This window comes from Rhinoderma darwinii, chromosome 3 (assembly GCF_050947455.1).
Source record: "Rhinoderma darwinii isolate aRhiDar2 chromosome 3, aRhiDar2.hap1, whole genome shotgun sequence".
NCBI classification, from domain to species: Eukaryota; Metazoa; Chordata; class Amphibia; order Anura; family Rhinodermatidae; genus Rhinoderma; species Rhinoderma darwinii.
This window is the reverse complement of record NC_134689.1, coordinates 36,400,287-36,420,068: the sequence shown is the minus strand read 5'-3', so window position 1 is coordinate 36,420,068 and position 19,782 is coordinate 36,400,287. Positions and strand designations below refer to the sequence as shown.

General features: G+C 35.8%; 1 protein-coding gene across 13 annotated transcripts in view; it reads left to right on the top strand.

Moving 5' to 3' along the window:
- LOC142748889 (protocadherin gamma-C5-like) overlaps window positions 1–19,782 on the top strand; it is a 352,928-nt gene that overhangs the window by 151,637 nt on the left and 181,509 nt on the right. Inside the window, exon 1 of one of the 13 annotated variants that reach the window (XM_075856252.1) lies at window positions 7,698–10,094. The exons of 11 other annotated variants lie outside the window; for them this stretch is intronic. In XM_075856252.1, coding sequence (XP_075712367.1) covers window positions 7,794–10,094 — 2,301 coding nt within the window. In that variant the 5' untranslated portion in view covers window positions 7,698–7,793. Of the gene's footprint in view, window positions 1–7,697; window positions 10,095–16,374; window positions 18,964–19,782 lie in introns of those variants that run through there. One more of the 13 variants, XM_075856230.1, reaches the window with a different exon arrangement.

Genomic DNA, 19,782 nt, shown 5'->3' with positions numbered 1-19,782 from the left:
ACAGCTTTTGATGGAGGAAACCCTAAGAGATCTGGCAAGATGTTATTAAAGATTATTGTAACTGATGCTAATGATAATTTCCCAGTATTTTCTCATCATCTGTATGAAGTTAGTGTGACTGAAAATACCCCAATCAATACTACAATAGTAAAAGTAACCTCAAGCGATGTAGATGAAGGTGCCAATGGACAGATTACGTATTCCTTCAGCAAAATGTCAGGAAATGTCCATCACACAGAAACTTTCCATATTAACCCATTCAGTGGTGAAATCAAAGTCATTAAACTCCTAAATTTTGAATTGACAAAGAATTATGAACTAACTGTGCAAGCAAGGGATGGAGGAGGCCTCGTCTCCCATAGTAAAGTATTAGTAGAAGTAGTAGATGAGAACGACAATGCTCCGGAGATATCAATTACTTCAGTATTTACTCCTATTCCTGAAGACTCAGCTCCAGGCACAGTGGTAGCTCTTATTGAAGTTTATGATCAAGATTCTGGACCAAATGGAGAAGTTGACTGTAGACTCATGCAGGACACATCTTTTCACTTATTACTTTCAACTGATAGTTATTACAAAATTGCCACTTCTGGTTCCATGGATAGAGAGAAACAATCGGCATATAATATCACCATTGTAGCCACTGATAAAGGATTTCCCCCAATGTCTAGTAAAAGGATTATTAGGTTGGATATATCAGATGTCAATGATAATCCGCCAGTATTTACAAAATCGACATATATTGTGTATGTACCAGAGAACAATTTACCAGGATCCCCCATATTCATTATGCAAGCCTCGGATCCTGATACTGGAGACAATGCCAAAATTATTTATTCAATGTCCAGTGCTAATACAGAAGTGTCTTCTTATCTGTCCATAAATACAGAAACTGGAGTAATATTTGCTCAGAGATTATTTGATTATGAGAAGAATAAAGAGTTTCTAATACAAGTAACTGCTAGAGACAATGGATCCCCCTCTCTAAGCAGCAATACAACCTTAACTATCCATATAGTGGATCAGAATGATAATGCCCCAAAAATATTGTACCCACCTCCAGATGAAAGCATGGCTATATTTGAGATGGTCCCTATTGACACAGAGCCAAGTTCCTTAATAACGAAAGTGGTTGCAGTGGATTCAGACTCTGGACATAACGGTTGGCTTTCTTACCACTTTTTACACACATTAGAGACATCTAATTTTGCCATTGATCCGCATACGGGAGAAATCAGAACATCAAGGGTCTTTCAAGATAAGGATATACTGAATTATAAGGTTGTGGTGATGGTGAAGGACAATGGAAGTCCTCCTCTTTCTGCTACAGTTACCATAAATCTTATCATAGCAAAGAATTTCCAGCAGGTGATTCCTCAATTTAGTGATCCAATCATAGAGGACACTCCTCAGTCCAGTTTACAGTTGTACTTAGTAATATCCCTTGCACTTATTTCTTTGCTATTTATTATAACTATTATGTTAGTCATTATATCAAAATGTAAAAAGTCCAAACCACATCCGATATTTGATCCTCTAAGAACAAGTCTATAACCTCCAGTGGATCCCAGAATGATTTCTCAGTACACAAATGGGACATTGACACTGCCCTACCCTTACAATTTTTGTGTGACCTTGGACTCCAGTGAAAGAGACTTCACTTACATTACACCAAATAAAGATGTCCAAGTGGAAAATCTTATGGATGCTGATGATTCTGGACTTGGAAATGAAAGTGTACAAAACAATCTGCCAACATGTAGTCCTGTAGAGGTAAGCACATTTTTTCTTAAGTCAACACACTGAGAAAAGTGCTATCATTTTCAGGAATGTCAATGTATACACAAATATATATATATATATATATATATATATATATATACATATATATATATATATATATATATATATATATATATATATATATATATATATATATATATGGATTGTCTCAAGAAGACACCTCCTTTCTTTATGCCCTGTTAGGGTATATGTACATCATGGAGAGGCCCAGAGCTGAGGAGCCTTCTGTATTGGCCAGAGTGGCAGACCCAGAAAGTCCAGGCACCACATGGTTGTTTATTCATTTTAATACTATATTTCCTTTTTTTAGCAGCCCCTGCAAGGGAATTGTAGGGCCAGACATATATCACCAGGGTTTCTAAAACTGGACACATGGCGATCAGCTGATCATTGGTCATCTTTAAATTAAAAAGGGATTATCTTGATCAGACAACACCTTTAGAGGACCTCTACCACTTGACACATTTTTGGTTTATGAAATTTTATCTAAAAATAAGACTTATCTGAGACTGTGACTAGATTTCTATGGTAATCTTAGGCATGTTGTTTGTATTGGAAGTTATTTTCTATTGTCTGTACCTGACTATTCACTCACACCATTTATGTTTGTTCTTAAAACACTTTCCGTCAGGAAGGGCTTACGACCAAGTTTTATAGTTTTAATTTAAATACAGGTCTAAAGTTTTTTGGAGGCTGTCAATAGGTTCTATAGAAAAACCTGCAGCAGAAACACTTTTTATTATAGTTCTGTGAGCTATTTTTCTATCAAATTCTGGAATTCTCTTATGTATAGTATACTTAAAGAGGCTCTGTCACCAGATTCTCAAATCCCTATCTCCTATTGCATGTGATCGGCGCTGCAATGTAGAGAACAGTAACGTTTTGTTTTGTTTTTTAAAACGTTCATTTTTGGCCAAGTTATGAGCAATTTTATATATATGCAAATGAGCTTTGAAATAGACAACTGGGCGTGTTTTTTTTCGTATGTCCAACTGGGCGTGTATTGTGTTTTTAACTGGGCGTGTTTACTTGTTTTACTAACTGGGCGTTGTGAATAGAAGTGTATGATGCTGACGAATCAGTGACCAATCAGCATCATGCACTCCTCTCCATTCATTTACACAGCACATCGTGTTCTTACTAGAACGATGTGCAGCCACATACACAAGTGTCCTGATAATGAATACACATGACCTCCAGCCTGGACGTCATGTGTATTCAGAATCCTGACACTTCTGAATCTTTTCTGTGAGATTCCAGCAAGCCACGCGTAATCTCGCGAGATTACGAGGTAAACGAGATTTTGTTTCCCTTGCTGGAAATCTCACAGAAAAGATTCAGAAGTGTCAGGATTCTGAATACACATGACGTCCAGTTAGTAAAACAAGTAAACACACCCAGTTAAAAACACAATACACGCCCAGTTGGACATACGAAAAAACACGCCCAGTTGTCCATTTCAAAGCTCATTTGCATATATATACAATAGCTTATAACTTGGCCAAAAATGAACGTTACTGTTATCTACATTGCAGCGATCACATGCAATAGGAGATAGGGATTTGAGAATCTGGTGACAGAGCCTCTTTAACTGCAATTCAGCATCCTGTCTGGTTCAAATAAAAAAGCATCTTAATTTTTAAGATCTCACTCTTTCTCTTCCTCTGTGCTATGTTATCAATTCCTTGATGCCTAAGAACAGCATCACTTGAGTGGGTGTAGCATGTCCCATCTCTTTTTGCAAGCTCTGCCTGGGGAAAACACTGTGATTATCCTTAACTCAATTTTCTCCTAAATAATAAGAAATTATAAGTATAGAGCCAGAAAGGCTAAATTGTGATCTTCTTAATTATAACTGTGAGACAGGATTTGTCTAATCAACATCAGTAGCTGCCATAGGAGTTTGTGCCCCTGTGGGGAGCCTGTGTGAAACATGTGTGATACAGGCTAAAGCATGTAATGACATCATATACTGTAGGAATTGCTGGTCTGTGACAGATTTATTCCTATGGACTCAAGTACACAAAGCATGTCACCAAAGCCTGATTCGGTCTGTTGTTATGCAATGTCCGTAATGTAATAGGCCTGATATCTAGTAACAAAAACAGCAAGTAAAGGAACAGATAGGGAACACATGGCATGGAAAACTGTAGTTTTTGATAGAAATTTAATTTAAAGTTTACTTATTAATAGAGATTTGAAACAAATTTGGTCAGAATTTCCTAAAAGTTTCAGATTCAATAAATTTTCGAAACTTCTGGTGTTCATGGCACATAAATCAAAGTAAAATGGCAGCAGCCGGAGAGCACCGTCTGACATTTTACAGATTAGAAAAAGTATCAGGTTACTTGCTCTGCCTTTCAAGGTCCCCTGCTCCCCCTGGATTAGCTCTGTCTGTACATAGTGAACATCAGCAATGATTCCATCCATAGATTTTAAGATTGTGGCAGCCATGTAATTGAAGAAAGCGGCAGTTATGTGATTTACAGATGTAGCACTCTTTAACTTGACTTTTAACACTTAAATACTTAGTGGCAAGAAACTTTAACATGACTTTTTCAATGGTTTTCAATGGATTAAGTGATGTTATCATGTTGCAGAATGTTATCAGAGTCAATATAAAAATTGCTACATCTGTACTCACATGACTGCAGTAGCTCTCAAGATTGTGCTGGTCATGTGATATAAGATGGTGGCGGTCATATAATTTACACACATGAATGCCTCCTTGAATGCCTGTTCTTCTGGAAATTCAGGATTCTTCTGCCAGTATCTGCACGTGCACTGAATGCGTTCAGCGCCTGCACAAAAGAACAGTCATTCAGAGAGGCAGTAAATCACATGAGCACTGCCTTCTTGAATCACATCACCGTTGCAATTTTGAGAGCTATAACGGTCATGTGAGTAAATCACATAATAGCCGCTATCTTGAATCACATGGGCACTGCTATCTTGAAAGCTATGGATGGAGTCACTGCCAACGGCTACTGTTTACAGACAGACAGAGCTGATCCAGGGGAAGCAGGGAGCCTTAAACAGCAGCGCGGGTGTAAGTAATAGGGGTTGTTTTCAGGGCAATTGAATTGCAAAGCAAATTTCAAGAAATCTCAATCTTTTTGTTAAACCGCTCCAAATTCCTTGTTACACTTCCCTTATCCATATAGTTAAATAGAAAAAAACTCTATGCAGTTGTTACTATTAGGAATTTACAGAAGATACATTTAGGTTCATTTTAATAATAAATCTGTCTTTAGTACATTTTTAAGAATCTCCTAGTATGGCTTTGTGAAGTGAAGTGAGAAGGGAATTTGGAGCTTTGAATAAAAATATAACACAAAAAATAAAAACTCTTTAAGCTTTTTGGTCCATAATAAATATTGTGTTCTATTAACTATCTGGGACGAGTCCAAACAAAAGGTTCCCACACACATACATAAAGTTTGAGGCTAAGAACTGTTAAATGACAGGCGGACTTCTCCTCGAATGCTAACTATTGGTAGCTACATTTGTGTGATGAGTATTAAATGACATTGTACAATTTTAGTACAATAACTAATATTCACATTTTCTTTATTCTATAAAGAAGTGGTTAAATATGACTGAGGTTCATTTTTTTTAAAAGCCACTTGAGTAGTTATCTATATGATCCCCTTGCTAGAAAATAACTAAACTAAAATTGAAATTAAATGCTATTTAGAGCTCTTGATAAACCAACAAACAGTTATTCTCTAGTGTATGTCTTTTTATATCAAATAAACTTGCATATACAGTACCAAAAAAGTTATGAAAATAATAAAATATAGGGTATTTATATATGATTTAGAAATTTCAAAAAAATGTAATTTAAGTGATATAATATAAATGACGTTAAAAATGATTTGGAATGACTGATCTGATCTGTGTCATAAAGAACTGGTATTTGCAGCCCCATAAATAGAAACATTCAAGTTAAATATTCTTTATGTACAAAAACAATAGATAACTGAATAAGTATTATAATTAATAAGTATTATAATTACTAATGATAATGGAACAAATATAATGGCAAATTTTAAAGTTTGTTCAAACACTTTATTTTTAATAAAGAAATATGTTAACAATCATCATCATTATCATCATCATCAACAACATCAAATTTTAAGTTTTAGTTATTTCAGGTTTTACTAAGTAAAAAAAAAGTTAGTGAATGAATAAATTAATTTTAAAGGGCATAAAAAGAAGACAATTATTTTAATGAATCACATCTATATACGTGCTAATAATGAATTTAACATACTATATATATAGTTTTGAAAACTTTTCTCAGTAAGCACCTAAACCTATAAAATAAAACTATAGTAGCTTAACATTTCATCTTTTTAATATTATAATAAAATTTAGTTTATCATTTCTTGAGCTTTAGGGTATATTGATAAGTAATGGGAAAAATTAATTGGGAATTCCTGGGCATTCTAACCATTTCATTGTACAAGGTTATAGAGTAACATAGGGAGGTTTACTAAACCCAGAGATATCCACAATCATTATCAGGTCTAATTTGCCAAGAAAAATTTAATGGGCAGCTCACCAAAGAAAACTTGTAAGAAATCTAATGTCAAGTGCACTGGCTGCTACTTGTACCCCCAAGAAGCTATAGAACATTGCAATAATGAAAATAGAGAATTAAGGATATTGGTTCAGCAAATTGTATAATCACAAACTTCAGACCTAGGTTCGCATTTTGAAGTTGTTGTTTTTTTATTTGCAAACCCCATGCTGATGATGAAGTAAATTGAAATTTATCCACAAAACCCTTTACCACAGTGGAGACAATTGCTCAACTAGCAACTTCTTTTTGCTGTAATAAGCACCTGGATTGCATCAAAATTGATGATTTATGCAGTTGGAGTCATCTGATAAATTGTTATTTCAATACACCTAATTCTCTTTATCGAGGGCCCCCGACATGGACTTTGTAGACTCCTGGACATACAACTCATGCTGTGTGAACATTTTATAATTTGATTAATGTGTATCTTGTATAGTTTATTCTATATTATTATACTATTTGTACTTTTATAGAGTAGTGTAATATGTCAAACGTTTTTCTATGTTACATTACATATTTATAGATTTTACATATAGTAACTATTCATTTCTATCCCAAAAACTTAGGTATCCAGAGAGTTAGTATCTCTATTTTCTAATATAGTTTGGTTTCAGCTGTAATTTAAACTTTAAAACATTTAACATGGCTATTACATAAGTTTATACTATGACTTTATAATATATAAAGTTTTGTTTCTGTAAAGAAAGTGGCAAAGACTACAAAATATGAACGACACACATATATATATATATATATATATATATATATATATATATATATATATATATAAATGTACACTATTCAGTATTATAATAATTTAATTTCACATATACTTCAAACTGACAATATCTCTTTTATATATTTAGATTTTTTTTTTTTTTTTTTTTTTAAATACTGATTAATAGTTGATACATAATGAAATGGTTGAGTTAGTTCATTCATTTTATAATCGCAAAGCACAAAATATAAAATGTTTGCTTAAAATATATTATACTAAAATCAGGGCTGCAGTTCCTCACTTACACCTCTGAGCGCCGCTGTTTAACCAATAAGGAGAAGAAAACAGAACTGGAGATCCACTGGTATTTTCATCATTCACACACATATAAAAGCTGCAAGCTGAGACATAGTCATATTCTGGATTCTCTCTATGCAAAACACAGGACATTGGATGTTATCTAAAGAAAACAGTGGATTTATACATGTTCTTCATCAGTGGATTTCAAATATATTAATCCAAAAGATTATTCTTGCTGAAAAAGATTCCATTTTAGGAGCAAAAGGTATGGAACCTCCTATACAGGGCAGCAAAGGACTCCGATGGCAAGTAACAATTTCTATCTTATTTTCTTGGCTGTGTCATTCAGTCTCTGGTCAGATTCATTATTCCATTGTAGAAGAAATGAGGAAAGACTCTGTTATAGCAAATATTGCAGATGACCTTGGATTAGATATTAAGCAGCTCTCATCTAGAAAACTGAGGCTTCTATCCCATGTTTCAGAGAGATATTTCTATGTTAGTCTGGATAATGGAAATCTGTATATTAATGACAGGATAGACAGAGAGACATTGTGTGGGGCAGAAGATTCATGCTACCTAACATTTGATGCTGTGGTTGAAAATCCCTTCAATATTTTCCAAATTAAAATAGAAATCCAGGATATAAATGATAATTCTCCAGTGTTCTTCCCTGATGTATTTGCTGTAGAGACAATAGAATTAACATCAGCAGGAACCAGATTTGCTTTACAAACTGCAGAAGATCCAGATACTGGATCTAATTCTGTACAGACATATAAGCTCAGTGATAACCAGTATTTCACACTGAGTGAAGACAGTAATCCAGATGGTAGTACATTTCTAGAGCTTGTCCTAGAGAGACCATTAGATAGAGAGACACAGAGTCTTCATGAGCTCATACTAACAGCTATGGATGGAGGGAATCCTATGAGATCTGGAACTGCTTTAATAAGGATCATTGTTACTGATGCTAATGATAATTTCCCAATATTCACACAGTCAGTATATAAAGTCAGTGTAAATGAGAATACTCCAGTAAACACTACGATAATCACTGTGAACTCCACAGACAAAGATGAAGCGGTCAATGGACAGGTGACATATTCTTTTAGTAAAACTACAGGAAACGTCCATCGTACAGGAACATTCAGCATCCACCCTGTGACTGGGGAAATTAAAATAAATGATAAGTTGGATTTTGAATTGACAAAAATGTATGAGCTCTCTGTACAAGCTAAAGATGGAGGAGGCCTTGTGGCCCATTGTAAAGTATTGATAGAAGTAATAGATGAGAATGACAATGCTCCAGAGATATCAGTTAGTTCATTATTCAGTCCTATAGCTGAGGACGTTGCACCTGGTACAATGATAGCTCTTATTAAAGTACGTGATCGAGATTCAGGACTAAATGGAGAAACTGACTGCAAACTTAAGGAGGAAACACCTTTCAGTTTGATATTATCAACCGATAGTTATTACAAAATAGTTACTGCTAGTCTCATTGATAGAGAAAAAGTATCCAGCTATAATATCACTATTGTGGCAACTGATAGGGGATCTCCTCCACTGTCTAGTACAACACCCATTATCCTGAAGATATCAGATGTCAATGACAACCCACCAATGTTTACTAAATCCATCTATTATGCCTATGTGCAAGAAAATAATTTACCAGGAGCCTCAATATACAACATACAAGCCTCAGATCCTGATACTGGAGACAATGCAAAAATAATTTATTCAATTTCCAGCAATAATGCAGAAGACCAGACATCCTCCTCTTATCTTTCTATTAATATAGAGACCGGAGTCCTCTATGCGCAAAGATCATTCGATTATGAGAAGCAAACTGAGTTCCAAATACAAGTAACTGCTAGGGACACTGGATCCCCCTCTCTGAACAGCAATGCTACATTAATTATCCGCATAGTGGATCAGAATGATAATGCGCCAAAAATCTTATATCCCTCGATAGACAGTATCACTGCCTTTGAGATGGTCCCTTTTGATTCTGAACAAGGTTCCTTAATAACTAAGGTGGTTGCTGTAGACACAGATTCTGGACATAATGCTTGGCTCTCTTACCATTTTTTACAAGAGCCAGAACCTTCTTATTTTGTCATTACTCAGCATACTGGAGAAATTAGGACGTCCCGTATCTTTCAAGAGAAGGATGTACTGAATCATAAGATAGTGGTGATGGTGAAGGACAACGGACACCCTTCTCTATCATCTACAGTTACCCTAAATCTCATTGTTGCCAATAATTTTCAGCAGGTGGTTCCTAGGTACAGTGAGAATATCACTGATGAAGATCCTCAGTCTAATTTACAGTTGTACTTAGTCATCACCCTTGCTCTAATTTCCTTCTTGTTTATTATAACTATTATGTTGGTCATTATATCGAAATGCAAAAAGTCTACACCACTTCCAGTATTTGATCCTCTAAGTTCAAACCTATATCCCCATGTTGATCCCAGAATGATTTCTCAGTACACTAATGGGACATTGACTTTGCCCTATTCATACAATTTCTGTGTAGCTTTAGAGTCCAGTGAAAGTGACTTTACTTATATGAAACCAAATCAAGATGTCCCTGTGGATAATCTCATTGATGCCGATGATTCTGGACTTGGGAATGAGAGTTTACAAAACAATTTGCCTGCGAACAATCCTATAGAGGTGAGTAAGGCCAACTGAAACGTACTGAATCATTTTCTACATACTATACTGAGTAAGTTCAAGGGGTTTTCCTAAGATCGACATTCATCACCTATCCAGTGATTGGCTCTTAGCGATCAGACATTTTATCGCCTACCCCGTGAATAGGTGATCAATGTAGTTCTTAGGACAACCCCGTTAAGTTGCCTAAATGCTGATATATATTCCTGTATCCTGAACAGAGAGGTGTGTTGCTCTTCTAAAGGTTCTTTTTTTTATTTTACTCACCAGATAGATACACTATACTCAGTTATTAGAATTTAAGAATGTATACGCCCAAAGCCAGAGATTGCACTTCTAAGATATTTTGTTCAACTTTGTCAAGGACAGTGGCGGACATATATTAGCTGGCTTGAATAATGACATATATATGCAAACCTCGATGTGGAGGTTTACAATATACGTAATAGTCTGGACTATTGCTTTATCAATAGTGCAGACTTAGGCTTTTGGCCTGTAATCTAAAATGTTTCAGTAAACAGTTTTTACATTTTAAATTTATATTAAAGGGACTTACATTTCTTCTGGTAGTTCTTCAAAAACAATCTTAAATTTTTTTTCTTTCTACTGCTGTGCATTTGTTGTGTCGGTGGCATCCTGCACTAGTGATCAGATTGTCTATACATGTAATAGACATATTATCTGGGGTCACCAGTAGTTACAGGTGAAGTCGTTCCAGTACAAAAATCCTGGGTGGCTCATGAAAAAGCTGCTCACTTATTATACAGCCATTGTATAATAATAGTTGTACTATTTGTAATGACTTCTAACTGCCTCACCACAGTCCTTCTCCATTTTCATTGCCAATTCAGGCTTCAGCTGTGGCCTTCAGAATGAAAGTAGATGAAACTTTAGGGGCAAACAGGACCCCATGACGCCAGGTCAAAAACAGAGTTTTTAGTTTTTTGACTGGAGATAGACTTCGATCAAAATTGTCTGCATTATAGCTGTTTGAATTTCTTCAGCGAGTTCATGGTTATACACTTAGTGGTATGTTAATGTTGGCTTCCTAATGTTCCACCTGTATATTGTACTCCTGTAAACCAATATTTTCCATTTGTAAGTAAATTACACTATATCATAATGTGCCATTTTTCAGTAACTTGCTTCATTTGTACACAGCTCACATCAAAAAAATGTAGTACAGCATTTCTTAAATTTTACATAAGACAGTTACATAAATATAATACGTCATAGTGCATAATTATAGGTGTCAGTTAGTTATCTGTTACCTGATAAATCTGTATACATCAATGGTCAGAAATATCTAATGTTTTAGCATAGTCCATAAGCAGTTAACTCATAAAGACAACTCTTTTTGAAACTTAAGTTAGCCTGGACATTAGCTGACCAGCCATACATTTCTCCTGCAATGTCCACTGTAGGAGAAATGTAGTACTACATGGAAGCCATTCATATTAATGGCCAGATATGTAATACATGGACAGGCCAGGTCCACCAGAGTGAGAGGTGTTCTTTCTGAGTGTCTCTCCAAGCTGGGGACCCCTCTCAATAACATCTATATGGGCATATGTTTTCATTAGACAACACCTATAAAAAATAATCATGTGAATCTCAGGAAAACAATTCTAAGTGACCACTAACTTTTGATAATATAATTTTTTTTCTATAAAAGCGGTTGGCTGCAGTAGGATATATGCTATATAATAGCAAAATTAGTAATACTCACCTAGTAAATCCCCCACCGCTACAGTGCCGCGGGTCAGGTGGTCTAATCACTTTACTTTAACAGAAAGTGATGATGTCCCGTTCCAATCATGTGACCGCTGCAGCCAATCCCTGGTCTCAGCGCTTACGTGATGTTCTTACCAGCATCATCACCGAGGGCATTATTTTAATATGCAGTTGATAAAATAAAATTATTTTGTATTATATGTGTTATAGACAGTTATATCTTCCTGTTATATACTTATTGTTATTTAATATTATATTATATTGTTTCCAACACAAAACTGTTAATAGTTATAGGTGGTTACGGTGTTTATGTCTTATGATGTTTTGTAGACCCTAAAGCTAAATACATTTTGTACAAATTTTAACATAGGATGGATATTTAGTATTAATTTCAGTTATGGGAGTAGATTGTTTAATGCAAGATAGTTACATTTTATAAAAATAGCATGTTTGAGCTACAGGGTGGGTGACGAAAAATAGAGCCCATAAAATTTTAATTTGCTGTTTCAGTTCGGGCACCATCTGGGGATTAGTTTCATAAACCCTACCCTTCAGATAACCCCACAGATAAGTCATTAACTGTTGTTTCTGGTGACAGTGGAGGACACGACCCTTTGCTCACTATACATTGTTCTGTGAATGCCGCATGAACTCGGCACAGGGATGTAGGCGATGTATACGATCGTGTTCAGTTATATGTGCATATAATTTCTCGAAGATGTCTATGTACATGGCTGTGTTAAAATTTTCATTAAATCCTTGCACAACTGACTTCAGGTCAAATATGGTTTAAGGTAAAGCGATTTCAGTACAATTCGACATGTTGTTCTGCTGACATGCGCCTGTAGGGATAATTCTCGCTTCGATTGGCTCAGCTTCTCATAATCTTCTCCTGGATGTCTACAACAATGATACATATCTGAACACGTGGTTGTCTATTTATTTTTTGGCATCGGCCACGGATCTTGTGTTATGCCACTTCCACATTAAGCCATGTATACTTTATACTGAAATGGGAAGGTCAGCAAATTGACCAGCAAAACAGTCCATTGGTTTCTTTTGAATAAGCCTGCGCGTACATAGGCCTCCACTATCGCAATTCTTTGTTGAATTGAATATCGCATGTAGGACACAATCATGCACAACACTGTTGCGCCCTACAAAGAGTACCACTCAATTGGCAGGGATTGATACGATGGGCCTCAATCATAAATTACTCTTGTTATGGTAAAATGAAAGCTGAGATCTGATTGGTTGCTATAGGCAACAAAGACAGTTTTACTGTAAGACAGTTTTGATGAATGAGGTCCGACAGCGTGGCGTTATCCTGTACAAACCACGCAAGGGAAACAGAGGTCTGTTTTTTTGTGGCCCACGCTGTATAATATATGATGTGTGGTATTCAATAAGACTAAAAGAAATAAAACTCTGCTGTATTGCCATGGAAGTTATATAATCATCTTCATTATTTCAGGAGTGTCATACTTGTCTGTAGATTATAATCATTTAGTCCCTGCTCAAATGGCATTTAGCAGTCTATATGTTGACTTTATTAGGAGCTTGTGCTGGGCTTGGGCCTTTATACAGCAGCAAATCTAAACAAGCATAGCTGCAGTGTAAAATATTTGGGGAGGGACATAGCCTCGGATGATAGTGGAGCTAGGTTACTGACTTCTTAAGAGTCCCAGTAAATAATGTAACTAAGCAGTGAAGAACTGGTGCTTATTGGACGCACCAGGGGAAATTATTCTGAAGAGTTATCCCCCATCTCCACAGATTACACTTTTAACTGGTTGCCGACACAGGACGAGAATGCTCGTCCTGAACGGCGAGTACTTCGCGCATTAGGACGAGCATTCTCGTCCTGTGTGACAGCCGCCTGTGCGCGAGATTAAGAGCGGGGCAACGGCTGTAATACACAGCCACGGCCCCCCCCTGACAGCAGAGAGAAGAGAAACATCTTCTCTCCACCGTTAACCCGTTGAACGCCGTGATGAAAGCTGATCGCGGTGTTCAAGGAGAGGGGACTGCACATTGATCGCGTCACAGAAAATAACTGTGACGCTATAAAAGCCCGCAACTCATATGGCCAGACAGCCCAGGGTCCATTGAAGGACCCCAAGGCTTTCTGGACATATTTCCTGTTGTTAGGGCATATTGAGGTATGCCCTAACAACTGCCTGTGTACAATCAGTGCACAGGCTAATGTACTGGCATATAGATCTATGCCAGTACATTGCAGTTACAAAATAAAGATCAAAATGATAAATCCCTTTATGGGATTAAAAAAAAAAAGTTAAATGAATGTAAAAAAAAAATTAATGATAAATAAATAAATAAAAAGTTAAAAAATACACAGAAACACACATTTTTTTTTATAATAAATAAACTTTTAAAAATATAAGTCCCAAAACATGAAATAATATAGACATATTTGGTATCGCCATGACCGTAACAACCTGTACAACAAATGTATAACATTATTTATGATTTATTATTTATGATTTATCGGTGTATGGTGTAAAAAATAAATATTAAAACTACTGCGGAACTGCTTTTTTTCTGCAATTTCGGCAAAATAAAAATTTATAGAAATTAAACGATAATGTATTTGTACCAAAAAATGGTACCTACATAAAGTACAACTCGTCCCGCAAAAAAACAAAGTCTCATACAACTACGTCGTACAAAAAATAAAAGAGTTATGAGCGTTGGGAAATCTAAAAAAATTGCTCTGTCCTCAAGGCCAAAATTGACCTTGTCCTTAAGGGGTTAAAGAGGCTCTGTCACCAGATTCTCAAATCCCTATCTCCTATTGCATGTGATCGGCGCTGCAATGTAGATAACAGTAACGTGTTTTTTTTTTTAAAACGTTTATTTTTGGCCAAGTTATGAGCTATTTTATATATATGCAAATGAGCTTTGAAATGGACAACGGGCGTGACTGTTATCTACATTGCAGCGCCGATCACATGCTATAGGAGATAGGGATTTGAGAATCTGGTGACAGAGCCTCTTTAAGTACAATGTAAATGTTGCTGTTAGTATTGTAAACGAAGGACAAACTGTATCATCAATATGATCTAATAAGTTATTTATAAAACAACTCGTAAGAAAAAGACCCTTGTGGCAAGTTATGTTCTCCAAGGTCAGCTCCAAATGGCATTGTCTTCTACTCGACCTTTTGGGCCTAATATTGTACCAGGGGATTGGCCCACCAGAGGGTTCTATTGTACTCTAGTGGGCCAGTCCGATCCTGCCGCTGATCTACAGTTATTGATCATGGTTATGCCCATCCAAGTAGACAAATCTAAGAACAAAAGTTAACTTGTCAAGATCAAAATACTTAGACGGCTTTATTGTTCATCTTTACATTTATCAATATCTTGATTTTTATTTTTTATAAAGCTAGATTGTGACTGTATAATGTGTAATCCATTATAATCAATAAATCATGATTACTGCAAATTCCTTAGTCTTTTTTAAATTTTTAATAGTATATGTTTAATTCTGAGCACCCTTTGCGTAGTTTCTGATATGAAATTGTTCTTTATACTAACCTCTTTATTATGTTCACTATGAAAGGGAAGTTCAATAAGCCAATTATGCATTTTATTCCTCAAATGTACATCCTGGTATTATCATGTAATCTTTTGATCAGTTTTTTACTTCAAAATTGAAAATAATTGCTTATATGTACGTTAGATGAGTTAGAAAAAATTATAGAATTGCTAAAATGTAGTATACTGAAAGAGCTTGTGTCATGAAGGCAACATCTATTCATATGCCCTATCAGGGCATATGGACATAAAAGAGGGGGTCCCAAAAGAGGGGGTCCCCTCGCACAAGAATCTTCTATTAACCAGAGCAAACAGCCTTTAACAAAAAGAGTCTCTCGCTCTGGAGGACCCTGCATGTCCATGTATTAAATAGATGGCCATTTATATACAAGGTCAGCATATAATACTATATTTCTCCTCTCCCAGGTTGCCATTAGAATCTAAAATTGAACAAGATCTTCAAATATGTTACTGAGAAAGTTTTTGGATGGATTATATTTAGATATGGATCTCATGTTATGAGACAAAACTTTTGACAAAGACATATTGACTGTTTGGGGACATTAGTAATGGGGACAAACCTATAGACCTGTGACCTCCGTTTTCATAATAAAAAAATGTGATTGTCAATATTGAAAAGCACAATATCCAGTATACCCTTAGAAAAAGTTTCTTTGAAACACTGCACAGACAAATTAGTTTAAAGAAAGTCATGTAATAAATCACTAATATTTCAATGTGAAATATCATAGACTCTGTATAGCGATCAGAAATGACAGCTTAAACATTATTTACATTTTAGGATTTTTAGAATAAGATTTTATAAGTAAAATATGTTCTAAAAATGTATATACTGTAAATATAGTAATTCAGTACTGCAGTTCTTCACTTATACCTCTGAGCGCCGCTGTTTAACCAATAAGCAGAAGAATTAAGAACTGGAGACCAGATCACTTGGATTTTCTCACACACACACATTACAGATCTGCAAGAGACACAGCCATTTTCTGGATTCTGTCTATAGAAAACACTGGATATTTGCTTTTGTGCTATCAAACAAGGGGATTCTTTAGCTTGATTTGCTGGTGGATTATAAACAATAATCATCATCAAGTGGATTATTTTGAAGAAAATAAGGTTTCAGAATGACTGAAATAATATCTCATCTACAGATACACAAAGGACTCCGATGGCAAGTAACAATTTCTATCTTATTTTCTTGGCTGTGTCATTCAGTCTCTGGTCAGATTCATTATTCCATTGTAGAAGAAATGAGGAAAGACTCTGTTATAGCAAATATTGCAGATGACCTTGGATTAGATATTAAGCAGCTCTCATCTAGAAAACTGAGGATTGTATCCAGAGCTTCAGAGAAATATTTCTATGTAAATATGGATAATGGAAATCTGTATGTAAAGGACAGGATAGACAGAGAGACATTGTGTGAGACAGAAGATTCATGCTACCTAACATTTGATGCTGTGGTTGAAAATCCTTTAAATGTTTTCAGTGTCAATATAGAAATCCAGGATATAAATGATAATTCTCCAGTGTTCTTCCCTGATGTATTTGCTGTAGAGACAATAGAATTGACATCAGCAGGAACCAGATTTGCTTTACAAACTGCAGAAGATCCAGATACTGGATCTAATTCTGTACAGACATATAAGCTCAGTGATAACCAGTATTTCACACTGAGTGAAGACAGTAATCCAGATGGTAGTACATTTCTAGAGCTTGTCCTAGAGAGACCATTAGATAGAGAGACGCAGAGTCTTCATGAGCTCATACTAACAGCTATGGATGGAGGGAATCCTATGAGATCTGGAACTGCTTTAATAAGGATCATTGTTACTGATGCTAATGATAATTTCCCAATATTCACACAGTCAGTATATAAAGTCAGTGTAAATGAGAATACTCCAGTAAACACTACGATAATCACTGTGAACTCCACAGACAAGGATGAAGGGGTCAATGGAGAGGTCACGTATTCCTTTAGTAAAACATCAAGAAAAGTCCACCGTACAGGAACATTCAGCATCCACCCTGTGACTGGAGAAATTAGAACACATAATAAATTATATTTTGAAATGACACCGAATTATGAATTATCTGTTCAAGCTAAAGATGGAGGAGGCCTTGTGGTCCATTGTAAAGTTTTGATAGACATAATAGATGAGAATGACAATGCTCCGGAGATATCCATCACTTCATTATCTACTCCTATTCCTGAGGATTCTGCACCTGGAACTATAATCGCTCTCATTAGAGTCAATGATCAGGATTCTCTGGAAAATGGAGAAGTGGACTGTAAACTTATTGATATGGTAACTTTTAATTTAATATCATCATCCGTTAGTTATTACAAAATTGTCACTGTGGGTCCTATGGACAGAGAAAGAGTGTCTATCTACAATATCACCATTTTGGCTACTGACAGAGGATCTCCTCCACTTTCCAGTAGAAGAACTATCACTTTGGAGATATCAGATGTCAATGACAACCCACCAATGTTTATTAAATCAAATTACTTTGCTTATGTGCAAGAGAACAATTTACCAGGGTCCTCGATATACAGTATTGAAGCCATTGATATTGATACTGGAGAAAATGCTAAAATGATCTACTCAATGTCAAATGTTGACACAGATCTCCCAGTGACAGCTTATCTTTCCATTAATATTGAGACTGGCGTTCTCTATGCTCAGAGATCATTTGATTATGAGCAACAGAATGAGTTTCTAATACAAGTGTCAGCAAGAGACAATGGGTCCCCATCTTTGAGCAGTAACGCAACACTGACTATCCGTATAGTGGACCAAAATGATAATGCTCCAAAAATCTTGTACCCATCAACAGAAAGTGATGGATCAACTATGTTTGAGATGGTCCCTTTTTCTTCTGAGCCAGGCTCTTTGATAACCAAGGTGGTTGCAGTAGATGCAGATGTTGGCCATAATGCTTTGCTTTCTTATCACTTTTTGCCACTGTCAGAATCACAATACTTTACAATTAGCCAGCATACTGGTGAAATCAGGACTTCACGCATCTTTCAAGATAAGGCTACATTAAATCATAAGGTCTTGGTGATCGTGAAGGACAGTGGAGATCCTTGTCTTTCATCTTCAGTTACCATTAATCTTGTTATCGCAAATAATTTCCAACAAGTGGCCCCTAAAATTCACAATCAACTCACTAATGCAGATCCACAATCAAATTTGCAGTTATACTTAGTTGTCGGACTTGTTATAATTTCCTTATTATTTATTATAACTGTTTTATCGGTCATTATATCAAAGTATAAAAGGTCCAAACCACTCCCAATGTTTGGACATTTAGGTTCAAATTTATATCCACAACTTGATCCAATGATATTAAGTCAAACTACAAATGGAACATTAACACTTCCCTACCCATACAATGTCTGTGTGGCTTTGGATTCTACTGAAAATGACTTTTCCTACATGAGACCAAATCAGAACGTCCCTGTTGATAGTCTTATTGATGCAGATGATTCTGGACTTGTAAATGAAACTTTGAAAGATGCTTTGCCCACTAGCACTTCTTTACAGGTAAGTTGCTGTAAATCTCTATATTTTTACCTACTGTAGTCTTATAAATGTATATGCACATTTTGTAGCCGTTTTTGTTACAATTTTGAATTTTATCTACATACAATTATAGTTCAGCATTTTTGTATGAATATGTGTTTTGGGGGTTTTTTGTGCTGCAACTACAGCAGACACAAAAGGTGAGATTTCCAGTTCTTTGCAGATTACTTTTCAGCTTTGCTGTGTAGACTGGGACAGGCTCAGCAGAGGTTTAGAGGATTTAATGACTATTGTACTGCTATAATTTCCATTCCGTGTGCATGGTGCAGCAGCATGCATGCTCAACTGCCGCTACATATAAACTCCTCTTCATTGCGGTCATGCAGGTGAGGAAAACAAGGGGGGGGACTGGGGAACTTTGTTATAGTGATCAATAGGGGATAAAACATAGTGTAAAACAGTTATTACCTATCCTGTGGTTAAGTAATATATGTATTTGCTAGGAAATACCCTTTCAAAGTTGGATAGGATGGCTAATGTTTCCAACGAGGTATAAAGCAGCTCTTTATCTTACTTAGTTGTGGAGGTATGTGTCTTTATCACTTTCAAAAGTCTATTGAATGGCATTTTCTAAGTACTCCCTGTGTATATGACTGACAGCTGCTGATCACACAGCTCATGACAGCTGTATGTAGATATTAACCTCTGAACAGGAGTATGCTTAATGAGGGACTGTTTTGCCATCAGTAGTGTGTTTTCCTTTTAACCCTCTAAGCCACCAGTAATATGTTTTACAGTACATGTGTTTTATTGCTGCTGTCTACTGCACAGAAGAAATAA